This window comes from Lissotriton vulgaris, chromosome 2_1 (genome assembly GCF_964263255.1).
Source record: "Lissotriton vulgaris chromosome 2_1, aLisVul1.2, whole genome shotgun sequence".
Lineage (NCBI taxonomy): Eukaryota > Metazoa > Chordata > Amphibia > Caudata > Salamandridae > Lissotriton > Lissotriton vulgaris.
This window is the reverse complement of record NC_141687.1, coordinates 360,912,638-360,939,281: the sequence shown is the minus strand read 5'-3', so window position 1 is coordinate 360,939,281 and position 26,644 is coordinate 360,912,638. Positions and strand designations below refer to the sequence as shown.

General features: G+C 46.9%; 1 protein-coding gene across 1 annotated transcript in view; it reads right to left on the bottom strand.

The window, feature by feature from the left end:
• The window catches only part of SPAG5 (sperm associated antigen 5), a 643,746-nt gene that overhangs the window by 572,145 nt on the left and 44,957 nt on the right, over positions 1-26,644 (bottom strand). Inside the window, exons 6-8 of the mRNA XM_086955159.1 lie at positions 20,730-20,849; positions 18,757-18,849; positions 11,844-11,978 (exon numbers count right to left, since the gene is read on the bottom strand). Coding sequence (XP_086811285.1) covers positions 11,844-11,978; positions 18,757-18,849; positions 20,730-20,849 — 348 coding nt within the window. The remainder of the gene's footprint in view (positions 1-11,843; positions 11,979-18,756; positions 18,850-20,729; positions 20,850-26,644) is intronic.

Below are 26,644 nucleotides of genomic sequence, written 5' to 3'. Positions count from 1 at the left end.
ACATTAAACCAACACCTTACACTTCACTCCCAGATTAGTTTCGTAGTTTCCTCCTGTTTTTTTACCCTCCGCATTATCTGGAAAATCTCCCGTTTTTTAGGTCTCGCCTGTCGATGCGCATGGGCATCGAGCTTGCGAGACTATGGGGGCTTAAACACTCTTTAACCAACTTGCAAGGAATCGTGGCGATTCCTTGCAGTGCCCGTGAAATTTAAGCTCAATTCGCATGCGCATTGAGCTTAAAAGCGCGTGCACATGCCCCCAGCCGCCTGCCTTGCCCACTCTCTCTCTCACAGCCTCCCTCAGCTCCGCCCCCTCACTTCTTGGTTGCACGGCCGCTAGGCCGTGCCTCCCCTACTCTCCTCCCCCCTCCTCCTACTCTCCTCCCCCCTCCTCCTCCTACTCTCCTCCCCTGCCTGCCGTGGCGCACCTCTCCCCGCTACGCCCCCTTCCCTGCCCGCTGTGTCGCAGAACACAGAAGCTTGCCTGTTAATTCACTTGCATAAGGAAAAAAAACTGCGGTATTCACGTGCACACGACACACCACTATGTATGAAAGGGATCATTTTTTTGCACTTTGACCTTTTGCCTTTGTTCTATTTTACTCAACGTTACAATGAAAATGCATGCATTAGTCTTCCTCCGTTATTTTTTTTTTATTCTTGCCTGGGGTTGACTAACAAGTTCAAAGTGATGTTCCTTTTAGATTTTGAAATTATTCTGAGCCTTTGCTCGTAATGACACATTTTCTGAAATATGTAGCTCTGCTTTATAATGTTCTTATCTGCATTAATGCTTGTTTTGATTATATTCATGCATTTTAGATTCGATAGCTTGTTTTCTTTCCCTGCTTTAAAATTGATTCTAATGGCGATGGTCTTATCGCGGTTAGACTGCGGGAATATCGTGTACAACGGTGTTCCCGCCTATGCCCTTCGACGCCTCCAGCTAGTGCAAAATCAGGCTGCCTGCCTGACTTATGGGCTACCCAAATCCCATCACACTACTCCCCTACTCAAATCACTACATTGGTTACCCGTTAAAGAACGGGCTCTCTTTAAGCTGGGCTGCACGACTTTTCAGGCTCGGGCGGGGACTGCCCCCGCTTTCATTTCTTACGCTATTAAGGCCTACTGTCCCAGCAGAGAGTTATGCTCCTCTACCAAGCTTCTCTCTGTACCCCGCTTCAAGAAAAGCAGGTCGGGAGGCATGACATTTTCTGTCCTCACCCCCACCTTCTGGAACGCACTCACGTCTGTTATCAGATCTGCTGCCTCTTATATGGAGTTTCGCAGGGCCCTTAAAACGTTCCTTTTCCTGCAAGCTTTCCCATCTTAGTCCTCTGCACTCCTGCCCCTGGTTTTTAGCATCCCCCAGCGCCAAGAAACCGCTTGGTAGATGTGCGCTCTACAAATTCTTTTAAATTCAAATGTTTGAGATTATTTCTCTCTTCGCTCTGCGATGAATGGATTGCTGCGGGGGGTGGAGGGGAGAGGTGGCTTTCCCAGTGTGTTCGCTGCCTTGATTCGTTGCCTTTATGTTGCCCCTGTATAGCTGTGTATGCTTCATTATTGACCCTATGCTGTGCTTGAAACTCTATTCTCATGCTATTGGCGCGAGGTGCTCCCCTGTGTGTCCTGGCGCCTGCTTGCTGCGGTGGCCGCGTGGCCCTAATCTTCTGCTTCCTGGGTGCGCGGCTCCAATTCCCTGGGGCTGGATTGCTCTCCATCGAGCTGCTCCGTTTCGTACTTCTCCCATTGGGTCGCTAGACCACCCCGTTGTGGCCGGATGTGGGACATGGCTCATCCCCCTGCTGCGCCACTCGTGCAATGCCTCCCTCTTTGATTTTTCTGATGGCTAATCTCACGTGTTGGATATGGAATGTCCGTGGCCTGAATGATTATCTCAAGGCCTAACCCATGCTCATTTGCAGCGCCACTGCGTGGATATTTGTTTATTGCAGGAAACCCATCTACTTCCCAGCTCGGTTTCCAGGCTCCAGGCGCGCTATTGGGGGGAAACCCACTCCTCTACCTATTCCTCCTATGGCAGGGGAGTGTCCATTTTGCTGCGCCGTGGCCTCCCTTGGCAGACTTCCAATGCCTGCATTGACCCTGAGGGTAGATACGTGATCTTGCATGGCCTCCTGCTAGCACAGCCGGTCACTATTGCTGCGGTGTATGGCCCGAACTCTGACAACCCTGACTTTTTCCACCACGTCTGGCATCTGATTTCCTCCTGCGGTCCTGCTGCCGTTATTTGGGGTGGGGATTTTAATGTTACCCTCTCCACTGCGCTGGACCTGGACCGGTCGGTTACTTCCCGGTCTAGTCCGCGGGCCGGCACTGCTTTTGTCCTCTATTCTGGCTGACAATTCGCTCTTTGATGTTTGGCACCATCTCCGCCCGGACGCCCGGGAGGGTACTTGTATCACGGGTGCGCGGGGGGACTCCTGCAGGCGATGCTCGGCACCAGCCGCAGACTTCGCTCATCTGTTCTGGCTTTGCCCGAGGGTGCGGGGGTTTTGGATGGAGGTCTGTTCTACTGTATCTGAAATCACCGGCGCCACGTGAACCCGGACCCCCTCCTTTGTCTTCTCGGATTTGTTAAACCGTGCCCAGACGCTTCTCGACGGCTAATCGCTATGCTCCTGCTGCTGGCGAGACGCAGGGTCGCGATGTGCTGGGGCCGCCGTCCAGCCCCTGTTGTTGCGGACTGGCTTGCAGATGCATCCTGTTGTCAAACGCTCCTCTCTGAATTCTGGGACCCGATGCCTGCTAGATGGTGGCCTGTGGACATTTGGGGTCCCCTGGTCGCCTATCTTCTTTCCCATTCCTCCTCAAGAGGTGCTGTCTCTCCTGCGCTCCCCGCCGGCCCTGGATCCGCGGCAGCAGCGGAGGTGGCCGATGCCTGACCTCTTCTGCTCCCGCCCTATCCATGCGCTGCCTGTACCTTCCCCCCACTGCTATCTCCCCGCGCTCCCCGCCGGCCCTTGGCCCGCGGTGGCCGCTGGTGCTGGTTGCTGCTTGACTTACACCTGTCCCCTGTTCGGTCACTGTTGCACCTTTGAATCTGGAGCTTCAGCCAGGCATGCCGTCCAGCCCGGTGGAGTGGTTCACCCGGGAGCACAGCGCTGCCACATTAATGTTTGTAAGGACTGCCTGCTGTCTTTCGCCACCCTTTCAGGCGAGGTCGCCCCCACTCACCGCTGCTCCTGCCGACTCCTGCCTCGCTCTTCTGCTGCTTGCTGCTCCTACCTCGCTGCTGCCTGGAACGCCTCAGCCGCCGCAGAACCGCTATTTTGCCGCCGCTGCTGCCTGGAACGCCCCAGAACTGCCATTTTGCCGCCGCTGCTGCCTGGAACACCCCAGCCGCCGCAGAACCGCTAATTTTCCCGCCGCTGACTCCCGGCGGCCCCGCCCCCTCCTGCCCATTCGCCGCCCCGCTCCCGCCACCCAGCTGCTCCTCCCTCCCGGCTCCTTGCTTATGCCGCCCACACGCACGCGCAACGTTCACGCGCAGCGGGCGCGCCGATTGTGCGCCAAAGGCAAGCCCGACCGCGCCCAGTGCCAGGACCCCTGGCACCCACCGATGCAAGACGACCCGACAGACCTACAACGCCGCTGCCCTCAACGCACTCGATGCCGGCCGGAACCCCACCTGCTGCCGAGCCGCCCCGAAACGCATTCACGGACCCTTCACCTGCAGAACCTGCAAGTTCACCTGCCTCTGAACCTGCACCGCGCCCGCCAAGCCAAGCACCAGCAGCAACCTCAAGTGCATCCTGCTCAACACCCGCTCCGTCCACAGACACGCCGTGGACTCTGGAACCTCCTCGACACAACATCACCAGACATCGCCTTCCTCACGGAAACCTGGATGAACGTCTCCTCAGCCCCCAACATCGCCATCGCCATCCCGGACGGGTACAAGATCATCAGGAGGGACCGCGTCAACCAGACCGGAGGAGGCATCGTCCACAAGAACACCATCCGCATCACGACCGACTCCAACGACACCTTCGCCGCCGCCAAGCACCTCCACTTCCAGATTCACACCGACCCAAAGACGACCCTCTGAGGCACTCATCTACAGACCCCCGGGACCACGCACACAATTCAGCGAAGACATCACGGACTTCATCAGCCCACACGCCCTCCCCTTCGCCGACTATATCCTCCTAGGGGACCTCAACTTCCACCTGGAGAACAACAAGGACCGCAACACCGCCGCCCTGCTGGACAACCTCGCCAACCTTGGACTCAAGCAACTGGTCAACACCCCCACCCACTACGCCGGCCACACGCTTGATCCAGTCTTCTCATCCAGCAAGCACATCACCTTCAGCCACTCCACCGGACTCCACTGGACCGACCACAGCTGAGTACACTTCAGTTTCAGAAAAACCACAACCCACCACCACCCGCAACAGGTTCCTCACAGGAGCTGGAGCAAGATCACCGCCGACCAGCTCACCACCTCCCTCAGCCAGAACCCACCTGCCAGCACAACGTACCCCAACGAAGCAGCCCGCAACTTCACGCAGTGTCTGACCGCCTGCGCCGACGACCTCGCACCACTGAAGAACCCTCCCAGCAGACCCAGAAGCAAGAAGGCCCCCTGGTTCACCGACGAACTCAAGGACTCCAAGAAGACCTGCCGCACCCTCGAGAAAGCCTGGCTCCTCGACTAGACCACTGACAATGGGACTGCCCTCAAACACGCCACCCGCAAGCACCACCAGCTCTTCCGCACCACTAAGAAGAAATCACTGAAGGAACGACTGGACAACAACGCCCATGACAGCAAGGAACCCTTCAGCATCGTCAAGGAGTTCTCCAACCCCAGCATCGGCAAGAACGACATCACTCCTTCACAAGATCTCTGCGAGTCTCTCGCCTCGTTCTTCCACCCCAAGATTGCCGACATCCACAACAGTTTTGGCGCACCATCCACGCACCCAACCGTCGAACCAACGCACCCCACCGCCACCCTCCGCACCTGGACCACGGTGACCACCGAAGACACAGCCCGCACGATGTACACCATCCACTCCGGATGTCCAACCGACCCCTGCCCCCACCACGTCTTCAACAAGGCCGACTCCACCATCGCACCCCAACTCCGGGACGTCATCAACACCTCCTTCAACATCGCCACCTTCCCGGAGAGCTGGAAGCATGCCGAGCTCAGCGCCCTACTGAAGAAACCAACAGCGGACCCCACCGACCTCAAAAACTTCCGCCCCATCTCGCTCCTCCCTTTTCCTGCCAAAGTCATCGAGAAGATCGTCAACAGACAGCTTGCCGCCTTCCTCGAGACGAACGGATCCCTCGATCCCTCGCAGTCCGGTTTCAGAGCCAACCACAGCACCGAGACCGCCCTCATCGCAGCCATCGACGACATCCGAGCCCTGCTCGACAACAGGGAAACAGCGGCACTCATCCTCCTGGACCTTTCTGCAGCGTTCGACACTGTCTGCCACCGCACCCTAGACCAACGCCTCAGCAACATCGGCATCCAAGAGAAGGCACTGGAGTGTATCATCTCGTTCCTCGCCGGAAGAACACAGAGAGTCCGCCTCCCCCCGTTTCGATTCGAGGCCACCGAAGTCATCTGCGGCGTCCCGCAAGGATCATCACTCAGCCCCACCCTCTTCAACGTCTACATGAGACCTCTTGCTGCCATCGCACGCCAACACAACCTCAACATCATCTCCTACACCGACGACACCCAGCTGATCCTCTCCCTCACCAGAGACCCCGACACCGCCAGAACCAGCCTACACGAAGGGATGAAAGACGTCGCCGAGTGGATGAAGAACAGCCGCCTGAAACTGAACTCAGACAAGACGGAAGTCCTCATCCTGGGACCATCTTTTTCCGCCTGGGACGACTCATGGTGGCCCCCAGCCCTGGGCACCGCTCCCAAGCCAACAGACCACGCAGGCAACCTGGGCTTCATCCTGGACTCCTCCCTCTCGATGACCAGACAAGTCAACACCGTCTCCTCATCATGCTTTCACACCCTTCACATGCTTCGCAAGATCTTCCGATGGATCCCGACTGAAACCAGGAAGACGGTCACCCAGGCCCTCGTCACCAGCCGACTGGACTACGGAAACACCCTCTACGCCGGAACCACAGCCAAGCTACAGAAAAGACTCCCAACGCATCCAGAACGCCTCTGCCCGACTCATCCTGGACAGCCCCCGATGCAGCCACATCTCCGGCCACCTGAGGGACCTGCACTGGCTCCCTGTCAACAAGAGGATCACGTTCAGGCTCCTCACCCACGCACACAAGTCTCTCCACGACCTGGGCCCCAAGTACCTCAACGACCGCCTGACCTTCTACACGCCCACCCGCCAGCTACGGTCTACTAGCCTCGCCCTCGCCGCCGTACCACGCATCCGAAGAGCCACCGTGGGAGGCAGATCCTTCTACCTGGCAGCCAAGACATGGAACTCCCTCCCCATCCACCTTCGGCTGACCCAGGACCACCTCGCCTTCAGGAGACAACTCAAGACCTGGCTGTTCGAGCAGTAGCGGACCCCTTCCCCCAAGCGCCTTGAGACCCTTCCGGGTGAGTAGTGCGCTATACAAGTGTCATGATTGATTGATTGATTGATTGAATATGGCTATCTTTAGAAGTGATCTGACACTCTGCCCGGTGTCTTGTTATGGAGCTCTTTTCTTGTCATGTATTATTGTACTGCATCGTTTTTCAGAAAATGACAAATAAACTTTGAACTGTACTGTACTTCTTTTTGAAAATCAATAAATAACATTTTTTTTATAAGAAAAAAAACGTGAGAATCACCTTTCGCTCCTAAAGAGACTACAGACAATACAAAATTCAGCAAACAAACTCATCCTTGCTCTGTCCAAGCGAACCCACAACACCCCCCACCTAAGCCAGCTACAATGGCTCCCCATTCAGAAGAGAAGTCACTTCAATATGCTGATCCCGATCTACAAAGCTCTGCACAACCAAGGACCTGCATACATAAAACACAGCCTTAACTTCCATCAACCGGCCAGACACCTGAGCGCCACCTCCTTTTCCCTTGCATCTGAACCAACAGTGGAGGACGTTCCTTCTCCTACCTCATGGGCAAAGCCTGGAAGGGCCTACCCCTTCACCTTCGAACCCCATTCATCCTGCACGAATTCAGGAAAGGACTCCCAGCACCTGGATACCCTGACTGGTGATTTACCACACTTTATAAGTAAGGTTTGATTGAAAGATGTGCTTTTATCTTTTTCTTAAATATGTCTACAGTAGGAGCTTGTCTTAAGGAAGTTGTTAAGCTGTTCCAAGCCTTGATGCCAGGAAGGAAAAGGAGTGACCTCCCTTCCTGCACTAATAATCTTGGAGAGTTTGCAAAATACCTAAAGTGTTGGGGCACAGTGCCCATGTAGGGGTGTATAGCTTAAAACGGGCATAAAGGTAAGCCGGTCTCTTAGTAGGCAAAGCCCTGAAGGTAATAAGCTGGGACATATGAAGAATTCTCTTCTCGACCGAGAGCCAGTGTAAATTTCTCAATGTCTGGTTCTGCGAGTGTCTGCGTGACAGATTGATAATTAGCCTCACAGCAGCATTCTGAATACTCTGCAATCTGTTGAACAGTCTGGTTGGAGCCCACTGGTAAAGAGCATTGAAATAATCCAACCTGGAGGTAACCAAATTGTGTACAAAGGTCTCCATGGAGTCCTTCGGGAGTTAATGATTTCATCATGCCAAAGCATGTGCCTACAACTTCCTGAATATGTGGTTCAAAGAACAGATCTTGATCAAACTTAACTACCAGGTTCCTTGGTTTATGCCGGAGGGTTACTAAGTTCTGAAGGTCACCAGTTTTGTAAGTCCAGGGGATGGAGTCCCGAAGAGGAGCATCTCAGATTCCTCCACATTAAGTTTGAGGCAACTCTTCTTCATCCAGTATGCTACTCTATTGAGGCAGCCATGGAATTTTTGGGTGACCAAGCCTTTTATCTGTTTGCAGGAAAGCATCAGCTGGGTGTAATCCACGTAGTAGACAACCTTAAAGCACCATTTTTCAACTACTCCTGCTAATGGGGCCATATAGCTTCTGAACAGTGATGGACTCAGGGCTGAGCCTAACGGGACACTGAACTAGAACTGCCGCTTGGAGGAGAGGAAAGATGTCAGGTAGACAGCCCGATGCCTTGTTAATATTAATGTTGATATATGCAACGATGTGTGTATGTTCAAAACCAAGACCAAAACAGTGTTGTTGAAATCTCCAGAGATGACTTCTCCATCAAGCCAGAGTAAGAAATACATGGTCAGGCAGGCCCTGCGACCTAGGCCTGTGGCTACTGATTGACAGGTCACAGGTGGGGTGGCACGTACCAGCCAGACAAACAAACTAACAGGAACAACCCAGATTAATCCCACAGATAGGCAGCAACACTACAATTGTCCCAGGAGATTATCCCCAACAAAAGTACATATGGCTGGAGGGGTGCACGCATTCCTAAAACACCATAAAGTTAGATGCCACATGAAGTTAGTAACACTCAGCCAATCAGAACACAGCGCACACACAGTAAACGCAGTGATCACGCGATCCTCATGCTGGTCATCTGGACACTTGACTCATTGTGTCCATGCAAGGTCGAGACCCACCTGCATTCGCTATCAGTTGGCTTGATTTACAGCTCCATGACTAGGCCCACACTCCTTTTGCTAAAATAAGATACATTTGTTTTATAGTGCTCCAAAGACTGTATATAATGGCACTTAGAACAAATGTATGTGTAGACAGTCCTCAGACCCGTTTCTGTGACTGTTTCTTGGCCACAGCATTCAGTTAAACCAACTCTTCCTGTTATGCCAAACGCCTCGCCTTGTTTTTTCAAGATAAATTCACATTCCAGCAATAGCCTTTCAGTCAAAAAGGACCTTAGTCAATGCTATGCTTGACCTCTCACTCATATGACCGTCAGACAATCTAAAAGAATCTGGTGAGACACATTTTCAAAGGCAGCTAAAAGAGCTAACAGTACCCTCAGTGCTTTATTGCCCTGGTCAAAGTTGGTCCTGAAGAATCTGTGACTTCCGGAAGAGCAACCTCCGTCCCGAAGTCTGGCCTGAAACCAGACTGTGCGTAATACATGCTTCTCCTCCAAATGGGCCAACGGCTGTTTAGACACCCGTTTTTACATAATTTTTCAAAATGTTGGAAGCAGGAAATGGGCTTTTAGTTGGAATGGTTTGACTCATCTTCCTAACTTTCTTTAGCAGTGTACCTGAGCCTTCTATTATCTGGCAGGCACCAAGGCTAAAGCCAAATAACGGTTTAATATTTCTGTAACCATCAAGCTAATCACCAGCCCCAAGGTGTTTAAAAACCAGGCAGGACATGAATCCAAAGGCAATCTTGAGCTGCATCTGGCCTAGAACTGAGCTCTTTCGTCCACAGTAAGAGGGGTGAAAGAGAGGGGACAAGCAATATTTATACGGCTTCTTTGCCTCAGAGGCTGGCTTAAATTGGCTATAAATGTTCTGGATCGCATCAGTAAATAAATCTGCCAGAGAGTCAATAAACCTTTGAGAAGGAGGGGCATGTTGCGGATTGTTTGTAGATGCCAAAAATGTTTCAACTATTTTAAAGATCTCTCTGGGCTCATTAGAAGCTTTGGATATTTAAAGAGAAAAATGACTAGCCCGTAAGGACTGGAATGTTTTTCCTGAATAGCTTCGGAATGAACTTACCGCCACTTTATCAACAGCATTGCAATTAGTCCTCGGGATACATTTCAGCCTTTTACAATTGTTCTTGCACTCCCTTAGCTCTTCGTTGGAACCATGCAGCAGATGGTTTAGCCCGTTTCCCTGAAGACATTTTAAAAGCGCTCAAACTTATCCAATGCCACCCTAATATTGTTGTTCAGTGTATCCAGAGCTTCCTCGTTAGACCCGGTCAGTGTCACATGATAGTCAAAAGCCTGTTTGAAAGTGATTTCTTTGACTTTATCCAAGGACCTTGTTTAATCTACTCCTGCTGGAAGGCAGCTACTAGGCTCCTGACCAGATCAATGGCAAATGCGGAGCAGTTTTAAGAGAGTCACAGTTGGAAAAGATGATGTCCAATTGGTGACCCTCTATATGCGTAGAGCCCACTGATCTAAGGGGTAGATTAAAATCCTTCATGGTACTTAAAGCCTGACCTGCTGCGTCACTGATGTCATCTATAAGCAAGTTAAAGTTCGCCAAGACTGTGAGATTAGCATATTTTAATGAGGCACTGCTGATGACATCATCCATGAAGTTACCCAGTTTTCTCGGGGGCCCATAAACCAGGACACCCAAGAAGGAGAAGTTCTCAGAGATTTGAATAAAGAAGAGGAGTCCTTCCATCAAGTTTATTAGCCCAATCCTGCTCACAGTCGCCGAGAATGTAGAGAAAAATCACTGCTATGCCCCCCCCCCCCTACTCTATTCTCACAATCTTGGTGCAAGATGGAATAAAGTGTAAGGGACTGCAAGAGCAGAGATGGCATCAGAATTAAGTTCTATTACAAACATGTCCAATTCATGGTCTGATAGTAGCAACCATATTTCAAACATATGTTTGACAGGGCATCAGGCATTTATGAGACAGGCCTTGTTTGACACACCCTCCATCACAGTCCCCATGTCTGGCCGGTTGTTATTAAGAGATGTAGTAGGGTCAACCGATGTATCTAAGGGCACCGAAGAAGACAGGAAACTAAAACTGTATTTCTGCTCAACTCTAAGATGGAGCAAAGCTTCCTTGCTTCACACAACAGACCCATCACTTCCCAGTTGGACGGAATGGCTGGCGCTATACGCGGACGGGCTTGCCTTTGGTTCACCAGCAGTGCATCCACTGTTCGTCTGCAGCACAGCCTGCTTGTAATGCACCCCCTCAAAAGCTGAATGACCGCCCTAACCTTGCCACAAACACTAGAGCGCGCCTGATGAAAATGGAGTGCCCAAATGGCAACCTTAGGTGTCCATCAACTGTTGTTTTTGCATTTGTCACCCCGAGTGGGATGGGTATGCTCAGACGTGAGTCCCAAGCTCTCCACACCACTGGAGTCAAGCTATCCTGGCTGAAGACGGCCGATAGCCAGAAACCGGTCCTAGGATGCTTGATTCCGGTCCAGGAAAGACATGGCTTGGCAGTTCAGGCTGGACTGTTCCCATGAGGCACAGGGTCAAGGCTGATTTGCATATGGCCATGTCTGAACTGGGGTGGTGTGGAGTGCAAAAAAACGATGGATTTAGGCCCAGATCTCTGTACTGGGGTGAATGTATGACATTGTTCTGCATTCTGTCCATCAACTGTTTGTGCAGAGGATAAAATGGTGCCTCTATCCAAATTATTCTGAGCTTACAGTGGGAAAAAATATTTCAAAATGAGGCAGAGCATCCCCATACAATCTAAATGCTTTAAACCCCCGCCAACCCCCTCAGTATTTAAAAAAAAAACAGTTTCAATTGCTTGAGCAATTGCAATCAACAGCATAAAAATATACATTTTTTAAATTGTTTAAGGCCAATCCAAATTGTAATCAGGCAGAAGTTCAGACACAGATTCAACAATTAAATTGGAATAATAGCACCTACTCCTACCACAGCCCTTTGCTAACCCTTCCATTTAAATCACCCCTACAAAATCATACTGATGATAACTATTTGACAACTCTTGGAAAAATCTAAATTAAGCAACAAAATTTTGCATATAATCTGAAATTCCCAATGATTCTAAGATTGGTTCAAAACGCCACTGTGTACACCTATTTTCTCTAGCCACAAGTCAACTACTGCTTTAGCACAAATATTACCGCTTCCTGAGCCTGAAGTGCCTTTTCCATCCGTGACCTCATCTCATCACGCTGCTCCAGGCTTTCCCGGTTCTTGGATTCCATCTTCTTTAACACAGTCATGTGGTCTGCAAAGAGTGCCCGCATCTGGCACACCTGAGATGGAAAGACACAAGAAGTAAACATCAGGTGTGTAGGAAGCTGGCTCTGTATATACTATACCAAAGTGAGGTATAGTGTGCACAGAGTTGAGTGGAATTCCAAAGGTAGGCAGAGGGTACGTTAAATAGCACCTTACTCTCGATTTGTGGTAGTGTGGTCGAGGAGTAAGGCAGTACCAGAGGACAGTGTTATGCATTTGGTGTACACACTCAGTCAGAAAATGAATTCACACACTCAAAGACAACTTCAGAACAATTGTTTTTGTATAAAAATATTGTTTTAGTTATTTTATTTCCTAGAACCAAGCAAGCCTGGCACATCTAAGTGATAAATACTTTCTAGTAAATATACAGTTGTAATAGTTTGGATTGGAATTCTATATGCACTTTATTTTCCCTTACAGTATTGTTAAGAAATGCAATGCTTTGTAAATACAGTACATAAACTTTGTATAGGAATTTTAGTAAAATTACAGGTAAGTTACATTTGGGATTACTTTTCACAGTGTAGTATACCTGGATACTACACTGGGACATTTCCTGTAAACAGCTCAGTAAAATCGTTTTTGTTAGTACAATTTTCAAGAATTTCTTTAGGTTTTCCAACTCCAAACTTAAAAACCTTTCATAGAAAAACAGTCAATGTTATCCTATGGAGGAAAATGGTGTTATCGTTTTAAAGGTAAATACTTTGTTGTGGGAGTTGGTGTTCTGGGGTTAGACTCAAGGGTCCCCCAGGGTCAAGAATGCACTCTTGTTACACCCTCAGCGGCACTAGGGCGGCCAGGTGTAGAGTGCCGAGGCCCAATGTTATCCAAAGGGGGATAGGGGCCTCCGGTTGGTGGCTGCTGATGAGCAGGCCATTGGGTTATGGGAGCAAAGCTCCTGGACTTAAGCTAAAGGCAAATAGGGGTTTAGGCCAGCACAAAAGTTGCACCCTCATCGGCACTCGGGCGGCCGGGTGCACAGAGCTGTTTTGGCGTCGGAAGCCCGGTAGCTTTCAATGGGGAGTCTCCGGTTTGCAAAAGCACTGCAGGCTCAGGGACGAAGGTCTTCTGGGTGAGACCATCACTTGGAGAGGTTAGTTGGGAGGTTGGTTAGGCACCGTCAGTAGGGCCACCCTAGGCCGTGAGGCGTCGGGTGCAGGGGTGCCTGTCGGATCTTCTTACCAGCTCCTGGTTGCAGTGGTGGAGACCTTCCGTTTTGAGGCTGCAGGTGTCGGCTGGAGGCTTGAGGCAGGTCAGGGGTCACCGGATCTCAGCAGGGAGACCTCCTCTAGGTATTGTGTCACTCGAACTCAGGCCCTGGGATTGATGGCAGGCAGGTCCTCCGGGTTTCTCGAGGTTGCTTGCTGCAGGACACACAGGAATTTCGCGGGAGCAGGTTCGAGGTGGGGCCAAGTCAGTGGGCTTCCTCCTCTTGTTAGCTTCAGCACGGCTATTCGGTCCTTCTCATTTTCTTCTTTCAGGTTCTTGTCTGAGGTAGCAAGGTTCAGGGGTGTCCCTAAATACTAGATTTAGCGGCTTTACAGGTAGGTTGAAGGCTGAGACCAATGGGCCCCTTCCCTGGGATGGGTACACCCCCTATTTTGCCACCCTCCAGTGGGAGGGGGCAAATGCCTTTCCCTGGTTGGCTGCGTCCCCCCATCTGCAAGATGGCGGGGACTGGGAGTTGTGCTTCACTTCGCCTCCCCGCCTGAGGGGTGGAGTTGGCAGAGGTGGGCACACTTCTCTTCCTCGCCGGTTCTCCCGCCAAATGTTGACTCTTCACTTTGTTCTGCACCAAGACAAGCAGCCTGCAAAAGGACTGTGTGTGTTGGTGAGTGTGTGTGTGTGTGTGTGTGTGTGTGTGTGTGGGTGAGAGAGTGTGTGTGTGTGTGAGAGAGTGAGAAATATATATAAACGGTACAGGGCCTCTAAGGGTGACACAATAAGTGCTGCAGCCTTTAGAGGTCTTCCCTTGTCACAGTGCCCTGGGTACCTGTGGTACCATTTACCAGGGGCTGGCCTGTGGCCAGAGATATCAATTGGGTTTGGTTAGTTTTGGGGAAAGAACACAGGCCCTGGAAACCTGATTGTCAGGGACCTAGGGCACATCAAGTCAAAAGTGCATCTGTAGTCTGGCAAAAAGTGAGAGGGCTTACTGCAACAGAAACCCTGATTCTCACAAGGTGTCATAAGTAATGTTGTGTTGTATTGTGTATTGTATTGTATTGTATCTGTGCTTGTATAGTGCTACTACCACCCAACGGGTATCCTGGCGCTCAGATAGAACAACACATGATCAACATGATGACGAGCAGAGAGATAGAACGTACAGATCAGACTTTCGGAAAGAGCCAGGGTTTTAGGCTCTTTCTGAATTCACATAAAGAATCAATCTGTCTGATCCTTTGTGGCAGCTCATTCCACAGCTGAGCCCCGACCACACTAAAGGCCCTCCCCCACAACCTGGAACGTTTAAATCTCGTAGTTGCCAGTAGACTGGCACCAGAGGAACTGAGCTATCTCTGCAGAAGATACCAGGAAAACATTTCCTGTAATGGGATTGGGCCCATCTTGTGTGATGCTCTGTACACTTAGCAGAGTGATTTAAAAAGAACCCTTTCCTTGATTGGTAACCAAAGGAGCTCTCTCAGGGCATAAGCAGAGGACGAGTTACGCCACAGATTCAGCACCAGTTTAGCTGTGGCATACTGGACTCTTTGCAACCCCTGGAAGATGTACTGAGGAGCCCCTAAATACAAGGAGTTGCAATAATCCAGTCTGCTCATCACTGTGCTGCTTACTACCAAGGAGCGCAGATCCGTTGGTAGGATCGGATGTATCCGGCGAAGCAAACGTAACAGACCGAAGCACCCGCTGACTGTCTTGATTGCCTGTGACTCCATCTGGAGGTTCTTATCTATTAGGACCCCCAGATTCCGTACCGTGCTGGCCGGAGTCAGCGGATCCTCCTCGGGGGTGAGCCTGAACTCCATCAGAGTATACGAGGACAACCTCACTGGTGAGCAGTATAGCACCTCAGTCTTCCCTCCATTAAACTGCAGAGAGTTCCTCTGCAGCCAGTCTGCGGTCTGACGCATGCACTCTTGGAAACGATCCATGGAAACTGCCTGTTTTCCTTCCAAAGAGAATGCCAGCTGCATGTCATCCGCGTATTTGACCAAGTCAACCCCAAACGATTTAATAATGGGGAAGAGCGGCTGCAGATAAATATGAAAAAGAATAGGACTGATGGCAGAGCCCTGTGGGACCCCATAGGCAATAGGTGATTTACAGGATGAAATGGTGCCAAGGTTACTGTCTGTTGTCTCCTTGTCAAGTACGACCGCAACCATTGCAAGGCCCGTCCCTTCACTCATATTCTCTCCAGTCTCTCCAGAAGGATTGAGTGGCTCACTGTGTCGAACGCGGCCGACATATCGAGAAGCACTAGAACCGTGCCATTCCCGGTGTCGGCCCGCCTTCGTAAATTGTCCATCATAGTGGGCAGAGCTGACTCAGTCCCATGCCCAGGCCGAAACCCAAACTGATCCTTATCCAGCAAATGATGTTCCTCCAGAAAACCGGATAAGGATCTGCTTACAATCTTTTCCAAGATTTTAATTGGAAAGGGAAGCAGAGAGATTGGTCGAAAAATTAGCCGGATTTGTTGGGTCCAAGGTGGGCTTTTTAATCAGGGGTGTTACCACCGCCTGCTTCCATCCCACTGGGACGGTGCCTTCTTCCAGGGACTGATTGCATATCTGGCGAAGCCAGGAAAAAGTCGTTTGGCCATAAGTCTTCCACATTTCTGCCGCAGAGGGTCAAGTGGGGATCCTGAAGATATACTTTGCACCACGATGTTAAAAAACAGGGTCAGTACGAGCCTGGAAGCTATCCAGGGTACACAGAAGACCCGGAGCCCCTTCTGTCTCCTGTATGTCATAAATCTGGGCGGCAGTATTGTTCTCCGCAAATGAGCTGACAATCTTCCCCACTTTATCCAGAAAGTGCAAAGCAATCTTATCGAATAATTCCTGGGAGGCCACCACTTTATTACTCAGACAAGTTGGAGCCGAGATATCCCAGACTATCTTGAAGAGTTCCTTAGTCCCGTTAGAAGCATGTAGGATAGAATTGGCATAAAAATTTGCTTTATATTCTAGGATCCGTAGCGTGTACTTAATCTGTGCCGTCCTCAACTCTAGCTTATCCCCCTCTAAATATCTCTTCCTCCATTTTCTTTCAGCCTTTTTGCATAGCAGACGTAGATGTTTCAATTCATCATTATACCATGGTGCTGATATTGTATTTCAAATTCTGATTTTTTTTTATAGGAATTACTTGATCCAAAGCATCCACGATATATTCCTGATAAATATTGTAATTCACCTCTACCATGGCAGTGGCGCAGAAGAGATTATCAGTTGGTGGTGTTAATAGGGCAACCAACCTGCCTAATTTTGCCCATTCCCTACGTACCCGATAGACCACAGGAGTTTTGAAATGGTCCCTCAGGCCACGTATTGCGATTCGAAAGTGAACTAAGTAATGGTCTGTCCAATTTTGAGGTATAATATTCAATGCCTCTGTATCCATAGCATTAGCAAATAGCAGGACAAGAGTGTGTCCTTCCCGATGGGTCGGGGATTTGACTAGTTGTTGGAGGCTAAAATTAGCACAGGAGTGATTCAGGTCTCTCAGATGATTGCCCAGGGTAGCATTCTCCCACAGATTAAAATCACCCAGGATAATCATTCTGGAGTGTGCTAAGGAGAGATTAGTAATAGTGTCTAAAAAAGATTGAAACTGAGTGGCACTCCCTGGGGGTCTGTAACAAACCAAACCGTAAATTGGCTGTCTTTGGGTTCCTGCAGCGAGAATCACATAAATTCACCCGTCTACCTCATCAACTTTTAGGGGGGCAAAATTCAGCTCCTCTCTATATATCACTCCAACCCCTCCTCCTCTGCCCTCTGTTCTTGGATTATGCAGAATTTTAAACCCCGCATGGCAGGCAAGTCCTATTTCTACTGCGGACTCTGCTCTGATCCAAGTTTCTGTTAAAAACAATGCATCCAAATTCATATCTGGTCTAAATGATTCTGTATTCCCTCTGCAGATAGTTGTTCCATTATGTTACTACACTATGTACCAGCAGGTGTTGCATGATGCCAAGCAGATGCCACAACACATGGTATATAATGGTGACATCCCCCCAAAACCCTTGTACTTCCAGTTTCCTAGCCCAACAAGTGACTGAAGACAAAGCCAGCACTAAGTTGACTTGTTCACTAATTCTTTAAAGCAAAATGGTGTCACAGAAAATACAGGTTTTATAACCTTTCCTCAAAAAGATGAAAGTGCAATCAAATACGCTCTACACCTTCCTTGGAAAATTGTAAAATAAAGGTCAATACGTCAAAGAAGCTTCAAGTCGATTAAGTTTTTTTCAGTGTCACAATCTATAAAACAGCGACATTAGTCTTACACAGCTGGTTGGTGCTCTTTCTTCTGGTTTAAACCATTACAAACACATCAAAATGATCTTCTCTAATAAACCTCAGCCACTGAATTATATGCAGGTTATTCAGGTTTAAAGAAGCAGAATGTGAAGGAATGAAAAGAGTGAGATGCGGGACTACTTTCCCCTACCAAGAAGAAAGATACACAAACCAGATTAGGTTGTCATCCATCATCGGCAAGACTAAATCTTCTAAAACATTCTGCTACATTAGTAGAAAATCTGTCCCTCGTCCTTGAGGTTGTGATCACCGAGTTCCCAGACCAGTTCATCAAGCTCATTCTCAGTCTCACCTGAGATACTAGCTGAATGAAGGATGCAAAAACCTTAAAAGGATGATAGAAACCTGCTTGATTAACCCAGTGTGTGGATTACGTAAGAAGTATCCATTGCCCTATCAATAAAGTAAAAGTTAAAGTCTTTTGGTTGGGGTGTTATGAAGCAGTACCCTAGTACTTTGCAGAGCAAGCAACAACCCTTTCGTTGATGCAAACTTAAGGAGCCAACAGTACAGCCAAAGGTATACTACACTCCTGCAGACACCTATGAGTGGTCATTAACATTGCTGTGTCTACTCAAAATGACCATGAGGGACAAAAAACAGGAATTAAAATTGAAAGTGTCTAACAGACAGAACAAAACACAGGTACAATATTATAGCCTTATCTAAGCAGACACAAAATTTTACCATGTGCTCACAGTCACAAAATAGAAAACCCACATATACTCTGGCACCTTTTATATAGTAATTTTTTTAAAGCACCTGCAAAATGTTTTTATGCATTCATTTTTTTTTAATACCAAACTTTGACATGTTTTAGTAAAGGTGTATCGCAAAAGGCTCATGCCTGAAGTGATTAGTAAAAATCAAGGCCAGCATGAGTAACAAACCTTTTACTTGGCAGTTAGCCAGGATATTTCATATATAAAATATGCAGGGAAGAAATAGCATCTATAATAAAGAGCATTAACAGAAGATGTTTACTTACGCGGAACCTGGTGTCTGTGGATACCACAAGATCTCAGCTACCACATCTATGCAGCCAAAAGATTTTCAAGTATCAGATGATCAAGGTGGCTTAGCTATGCAGCTGCACGGGGCTTCCATAAGATGCAGTTAACTGGTAAAGTGGTCTAAGAGGCCCTGCCATAGTCTCCTGTGCCAACATGGGTGGCTGGACAAACCATCTGCTCCAACAGGAACTATCAAGTGCACACCTTCATTTATTAGCTTGTATGATAAATTTGCTCAAAAGCTTTCTCACCTGCTGGCTTAAGGCTTCCAGATCCTTCTGGCCGTTCAAATAAAAACTTTCTGCACACGCAAGGACAGAATCCAATTCATCACGCTGGGACTGCTGCAAAAAATAAAACAAATGTATAGTTTCTTAAATTGTATCACCCAACATCTGACAAGAGGATTTGCTGATACAATACTACATTCACAGAGCAAATGCACACATACGAGAGGTGTGCTTCTGCTAATAATCACTTCAAGAATATATCTGATGGGGCAATTGCTTTAAGCTTTTTCATTAGAATAGAGGTGATATGTTCCACTTAGTCTGTGCACCAATTTGCATAAACCATGTTCTGGGAAAGAGCGCAGAATTCCTGCAGAATTAGTCCACAAGATTTTGGTGGCTGTGAATTGCGACAGTTTCACAGACGTGGGCACATGATCACTGAGATTAACAGCTCATTGCCAAACAACCAACCAGTTGGCAACTAGGCAGCCAACAAAAGAAACGCCCTGTTAGCCACATGTTAATCAGAACAAGCATGCATCTTAATGACCCACATTTTAGAAGTCTTTGTATTGTGTGGGGTCAATCCATTATTCCAACTCATTGCCTTGTGGGCTCCAACTGTGCACGTCACAAAGAGCACAAATCACTATTTAAATGTGAATCAATTCATGTAAATGGATTTCATCTAGATTTATGAAAACCCAAGTGCTTAAAGCCTATATTTGCTCACTTGAATGAACTGCAATGCTGCTCCAGGCACTAACGTTAGCACCATGTTAGCAGTGGGAGCAAGATGGAATGGATACAAGTAAATGTTGATTAACATTTATGAATTGCTGTGAGCACAGCTACCGATGGAGATGAACTTATTAGAATTAGTTCCACAAATCTTGAGATGGGGGGGGGGGGGGGGGGGGGGGGGTGAAGGAGAAAAATTCTTGAATTACTCACTTGAGCGTGATAGTACTACCTTTATTAAGTTGTGTATTTGTAAAGCACACCTTGACCCGCAAGGATATCTAGGCGCTTTCAAATGAAGTTACAACAAGAGCAAAGCTCCTACTGTGCTGTGTTCAATTCCCATAAAATAAAAAGTTTTGAATTGGGTTCAGTATGTGGTCACTTGGGAGAGGGTAAAACACATTTTGCCACAGATCTTTGATCTTTTTTGCTTTGATTTTCTTTGTTTTTTTGGTCTTTTTGTCAAAATTCTTTTTATTGAGCATCAAAACCAAAGAATCACAGTGACATCATGAGTACAGTAGGGCGCGCAGGGCCAGTGGTTCCACAACAGTCCGCTATATGGGTCTCAGTTTCAGACAGCCATAAGGTCATATCACACCCCCTCTTCAAAGGCGAAGATGCTAAAATGGAGTATCAAAAATCCCTGAGGAAGGTCTTCAAACAAGAACCTAACCTCAACCCAACTCTCCCCCCCTAAATCCCTTCCCTCCCCCCCCCCAGTCTCGGTGGTGATGGTTTACAATGAAACTATATTAAGCAAAAGCACTGATGCAGTGGAAAGCAGACAAAACAATGTTCCTTCTATTCAAACAGCTAGGGTGCACCCAGTCATACGCTGGCCTTGCATGACCTAGACCTGCAAGAGGTGCCTAGCCCTTACGGAGGCAGGGCATACTGCAGAGGGTAAACCTTTGATATTTTTTGGTCTGCCTGTCTTAATTTCAAGAGAGACCTGAAAGTGAATCAGAACTTAAGAGGACTCTGCGAACTGTGTAACATGCTTTAGTACATCATGCCGCTCAGCTGTCAGTATTGAAAGACAAAATAAAAGCTTGGTGCAATAAAACGTTTGAGAAAACCACATCAAGGTTGACTATGTGGATGAAAGAGTAGTGTATCTACTAAGTCACTAATCCAATGGATGAGAGATGTGTGGATGCAGGGAAGAATAAGCAGAGTCTGGGGAATGGTAGCACAAGAGCAGTGGTTGGGGTAAGGAGATCATGCATGTTTCAGAATCTTACCAAGATGATGGAGGCCTTTCGTAGATCTGCACTAAGCTGCACCTCCTCAGATTGACTCTGTTGTAGGGACTTGCATCGACCCATCGTCCTCACATACAGATTATAATAGTGCTGCTGCTCCTGGAAAGAACAAGACATTTGCTAAAGACGTCAGTTTAAATCATTTATTTGATGCACCAAGTACACATCACCATAGGCTTTTAATACAGGTAATTCACTATTAGTCAAGTGCAAATTGTTCAAAAATGGTCATGTCTGTTCTTAACAAAGGAACAATTTATTAAGAGTGCTGTTTACAACCTCTGCGTATCTTGCTTATGCTTCATTTAGTATTCCTTTTAACTGCATAAACATAATCGCAACTGGAAAGTTATGCTTATTAAAAATCAATAACTATCCTGCCCCACGATCGAAGGATGCCTCACATACTACACTCAACACATTCACTTCAATTAGACCAGGCCCCTTGAGCAGCCAGCGATCCAACTGATTAACACCAACCACCTGGGAACTGAAAGTAGGAATCCAGACGATTACACATGATGCTTGTGATTAGGGGACTTAAATAGGCCAAATGGAAACTTGAAAATTCGAGGCAAATCAATGCCAGTTATAGTACATTTAGGCCAGCTTGACAGCAAACATCACTTTATCTCTGTGAATTTGTTTCACTGTCCCAGCAAAAGGCTGGGATCAATAGGTGTAAACTTTCAGTCTTTGTAAGAAAGGTTTGGTTAATAAAAAAATTAAATTAAGCAAAATAAAGAGCTTAGGGTTTTAGGTGAATCTCTTAAAAGCAGGCTCAAACATAGCTCTCAAGTTTAGATCATTTCATCCCAATGAGACAAATCCTAGGGAAGTGGATTATCTTCATATTTAAGCAATTCAAAAATAAATTTGAAAAAGATGTGAAAAGTTAAACTTGAACTAAGATCCCAGTGCTCATTTGGAAAAAAAATGTGTGGCAGTTTTCAATATTTCTTCCAAACACCAGGACAACTAGCACACAACAACAACAACAACAACAACAGGAGCCTTGAAGGCATCAGCTCGTCAACTTCCCACAGGTACCAATAATGTCAAGAGTCTAGAGACGATCATGCTTCTGCCACCCCTTCTATTCCGACCCAGCTTGAGAATTGGAGGCGGTTAAGGCATAGGAGGCCATTGGCCTAGTCTATTTTGAGTTCCCAGGATCTATGTGCACTGCAGTTAAAACTATTTGATTGTTACTATTCTTATTCACGGACACTCAAGAGAAAGGAAGGTCCAATGTGACTATCTGGATTTATTTTCTTAGTGGCACTTGTATACCACATATTGTGTCATTAATATGGTCTTGTAGCAATGTCGACCACCCTGGGTTGTCTACATGTATTCATCAAAAATGGGAATATATATCACCAAATTATATATTTGGGAATTCAGTTACAGTTATAATTGTATTAATCATTTAATTGTGGGATTCAAGGTTTGGTGTTGGTGAACATGTGTCTAGAGGGATTTATTACCTGTGTTCTTGTAACATTCACTTAACTGGAGTGTCTTCATCTGTAAGCGGCATGTTCATTTTCAGGAGACATTTGTGGAGAATTGCGCTCAGCTCAGAAGCCATCTACGTAGCTGTTCAGCTCCTGGATGCCACATTTTGTGTACTGTTTCCAGCTGTAGAGCCTTTTTATATCATATTGAGTTTCATTTCCTACTTTCCCTGTCCAGGTCTGGAAGCTAAATCTAGCTATTTTTATCCAGTTCTGGAGGCCATATCTGGCATAGTGTTTCTAGTTCTGGGGGACCATGTCTAATGGTTTGTATGAAGACCTAAAAGCTACAGCCAGAATCTCTGAATATTTCACAAATTTTTAGACCCACAGAAGAAATTTATGTTCATTACACAGCGTAACAAAACTATAAGGGTGGAAACAGGAGATTAAGTTAACAGTTGCTTCCATTCTTTTGCAACTGGCAACAGCAGGAAACATTTTCAGTGACAAATTCAGACTTCTCCATACGAAAATGAAGAATTTACTTAGCATGTTATCCAGCATATGTTCACTCAGAGATAAGCATGGTATCCAAGGCTGGCAAATTCTGTTTGGGAGGGCAGACCTGTAGCAGCTCTTTATTAGACTATGTGGAAAAGCAGCAGGAAATTAACCTGGCCAAGCATCTCATGTACATGTGGCGTGCTTGCTCTAGTTTTCGGAAGGAGTGACTAAACTAGTCCTACTCAACGAGCTACTTCCTATACCAAGCACAAAAGAAGGTAAGCAATTGACACTGCCTAGCAGAGACAGGTCCTGGGTGTTAAAATAAGCACTCAAAGAGACTAAGGAGGTGGTGGGAGAGCACATGCTCACCACCACTAGGCACTTAGAATCCAACATGGACTGAGACAAATACCACTGGGTGTATACAAAAATCAATGTCTCTAAACTGGGGATACTAGGAGTAGCTAAAAACTACAGCCAATTAATAAGTCTCATCTCAACGGACCCTTATTATAATTCAGTGCAGATGTAATCAACCTAATCTGGGCAATGAGATATTAGACCTCTCGCTGTAATAAGCTTGCATCTTTCTTGAATGCATTTTGAGGGGTCTGATTTCACAAACGTACAAAATCCTTTTTGGATGTGTATGAAAGATATTCTATATATGATGCTCAGACCTGTCATGCCTCACTCATGGTAAAGATTTGGGGTAAATGTGTGTGTGGGTGGAGGCTCAGGGGGTGATAAAATGAGCTGCCAGACATTCTTAGATACTGGCTATGATGGGGTTAGTGGATGTGCATAACAACATTGCACAGAAATGGCACAGTCAGAAAACCCCAGAAACAACAACTTTGTGTGAGTGTGGATGGCAAATGGAAATGATGTACAAAAAAGTATGTGCTCCTTAAGAAGTTTGAATCAACCTGGGCAACTAGAACATAGTGTTCATGGTCAAGTACATGTTTATTCTGTCCACTAGACAAGTAGGTCAAATCTCCAATCCCCTTCAAACACAAACCCTTTATCTGTCAATTTCTTTGTCACACTATGGATCGGTGGAAAAGGACTGCCTGCCACATATGGTATGTATGTACAAGTTGTTCAAATATAGTTATGATTAATGCAAAAACTTCACTTTTAGGGCTAGAGCTCAAAGAAATGCAGTGAGCTTGCACTATTGAAAGTGCTTCCAGTATAAAACCATGCATGCAAAATATAACAATTTGAAGCCATTTCTAAAGTTCCTAGAATGCTCTCTCCGATTATATGCAAATGCATATGAAAGCATGATAGCTATATTGGTGGTTATTGGTGTAGGAAGCTGGCTTTTTATATAGTATACCAAAAACAGGTATACTGTGCAAAGAGTCAAGTATTCCCTTATGAGTGGAAAAGAGTTTGCTCTATCTATCCCATGGTGCTCTTTTAGGGAGGAGGGGGGTAGAGTGGTCGAGCAGCGTTGGGCTTATAGAGAGGAGTGTTCGACATTTGCAAATGCACACACAGTCAAGGAATGGCAAACATCTCAATAAGGAGATCCACAGTAATTTTTTTTAGAAATAACACATCTTTATATATATATTTAGGCACCAGAATCAATACGATCAGGTAAATACATTTCGAGATAGAAATACTTTTAGGTTTCAAAAGTCAACACACATTACATACAGGGCAAGGTCCAAGGCAGCACCAGCAGGTCACCTCCAGTGGCACTAGGGCAGCCAGATGCAGTGGTGTAATACAGTGTCGGGCCCAATGTTAGTCAATGATGCTCGGTCCAGATGAAAAGGGGCTGCAGGTTTGGACTGGGAGGTCAGTCAGTCTGCACCAACGGGGTGCTCAGGCCTCACGATGCTCGGGGACGTGGGGGCACGTTTGTCCAATTCCACTTGATATAAAGAAAAAAAGAAGAAAAAAAAAACAATGGTCCTTGACTATTGATCAGAGAAAATACTCGTCTGGAATTATTTTATACTTAGGGATGCAATTGAATCTGCATACTTTGACTCAAGCAAGTGGGAGACATATATTCAATTTTATACTGATATGTTACACAATAAATGCAAAGCAAAAAATAGTACCCAAGGTTAAAGAGGAAAAAATTACCACACTTCAAATATTTGTTCCTAAACAATTTTACACATTTATTTACAATTCAATGAGAAACAATTAGGATGATGAATATAAACGGCGCAAGTACAGTGAGAGAAGGAAAAGGGTGCTCAAGTGTTTAGATAGAAAAAGGAAAGCATATTAAACTGTACAATTCCAATATTTACAACAACCAAAAGCGGGGAACCTTCCGCTTACAGATTGGCCTGTCCATACAGTTTTGACGGGAGGGAAATGGGACAATATGGGTACAGGCACACAAATTAAAAGGCGTCGACGTTTCGACCCTGGTGCTCTAGGGATGTTAAAGGCCTCGGCTGCGGGTCTTCTTCAGGACAGGGGTGGGGGGGGGACCTTGGCCGTAGTCAGGCACGTATTCTGGTTACGAACACCAATGAAGCTGATCAGGGATGAAGGTTCGTCCCGGCTTCCAGGGGGCGGATCACCTAATGATTTGCGGGTGATCTGGAGTAATTAACACTGGACTGGTCAACGGTTCTTTATAATGTAGTATCCACTAATGAAGATGAAAAGGGAAAGTCCTACCGGCGCCCCCACGGGCGACCGGGTGGTGATGTAAATGGAGGTAGTCAATATCCTCTCTAGGTAAGTAATTATTTGGTACTTTCGTCACCTGGTCTAGTCCGTCTGGAGGTCACAAACGGTGCCGGCGTGATGTGTTCCAAAATGTGGGGAGGCCTTTAACATCCCTAGAGCACCAGGGTCGAAACGTCGACGCCTTTTAATTTGTGTGCCTGTACCCATATTGTCCCATTTCCCTCCCGTCAAAACTGTATGGACAGGCCAATCTGTAAGCGGAAGGTTCCCCGCTTTTGGTTGTTGTAAATATTGGAATTGTACAGTTTAATACGCTTTCCTTTTTCTATCTAAACACTTGAGCACCCTTTTCCTTCTCTCACTGTACTTGCGCCGTTTATATTCATCATCCTAATTGTTTCTCATTGAATTGTAAATAAATGTGTAAAATTGTTTAGGAACAAATATTTGAAGTGTGGTAATTTTTTCCTCTTTAACCTTGGGTACTATTTTTTGCTTTGCATTTATTGTGTAACATATCAGTATAAAATTGAATATATGTCTCCCACTTGCTTGAGTCAAAGTATGCAGATTCAATTGCATCCCTAAGTATAAAATAATTCCAGACGAGTATTTTCTCTGATCAATAGTCAAGGACCATTGTTTTTTTCTTTATACCAATTGACACCCAGGTCCTTTGATTCTATGGGTAACACCCCATTGATTTAATGGCCAATTCCACTTACGCCAGGTGCAGAGGTGTCATGAGTGTCTGGTTTTTCACAGCCAAGTCACTCACAGTCAGGGTGGGGCTGCACACAGGGGTTGCAGGCGGCGTCGAGGAGTCCCCTCCTGGCAAACACAAGGTGGACTTCTTCTGTGGAGGGCTGGAGGACCACGCTGGTACCATTAGCCCACTTCAACTCTGGCTTGGAACAAAGGGTGTTAACAAGCGTCAGGTTTATGTGGTCCAGAGTCCTCAGAGTTCTTTCTGTTCGAACAGGCTTTGCTACTGACCTCCTGGGAGCAAAGGCCCTTACCCTGGGGGTCAAAAACTCATCTGTGGTGGCAGACTGACTAAGACTAGCCAGTCAGCACTCTAGTAGTTAGTAGGTTTTCAGACGGCACCTCTAAGGTACGCTCTAGGTGCATGCATTAATAAATCCATCACTGGAATTAGGGTGGGTTTATTAATACGAGATGTTTGATACCAGACATCTTTGGTTTCAGTGAAGCCATCATGTAGCTGGAGAATTTGTTTCATCGATG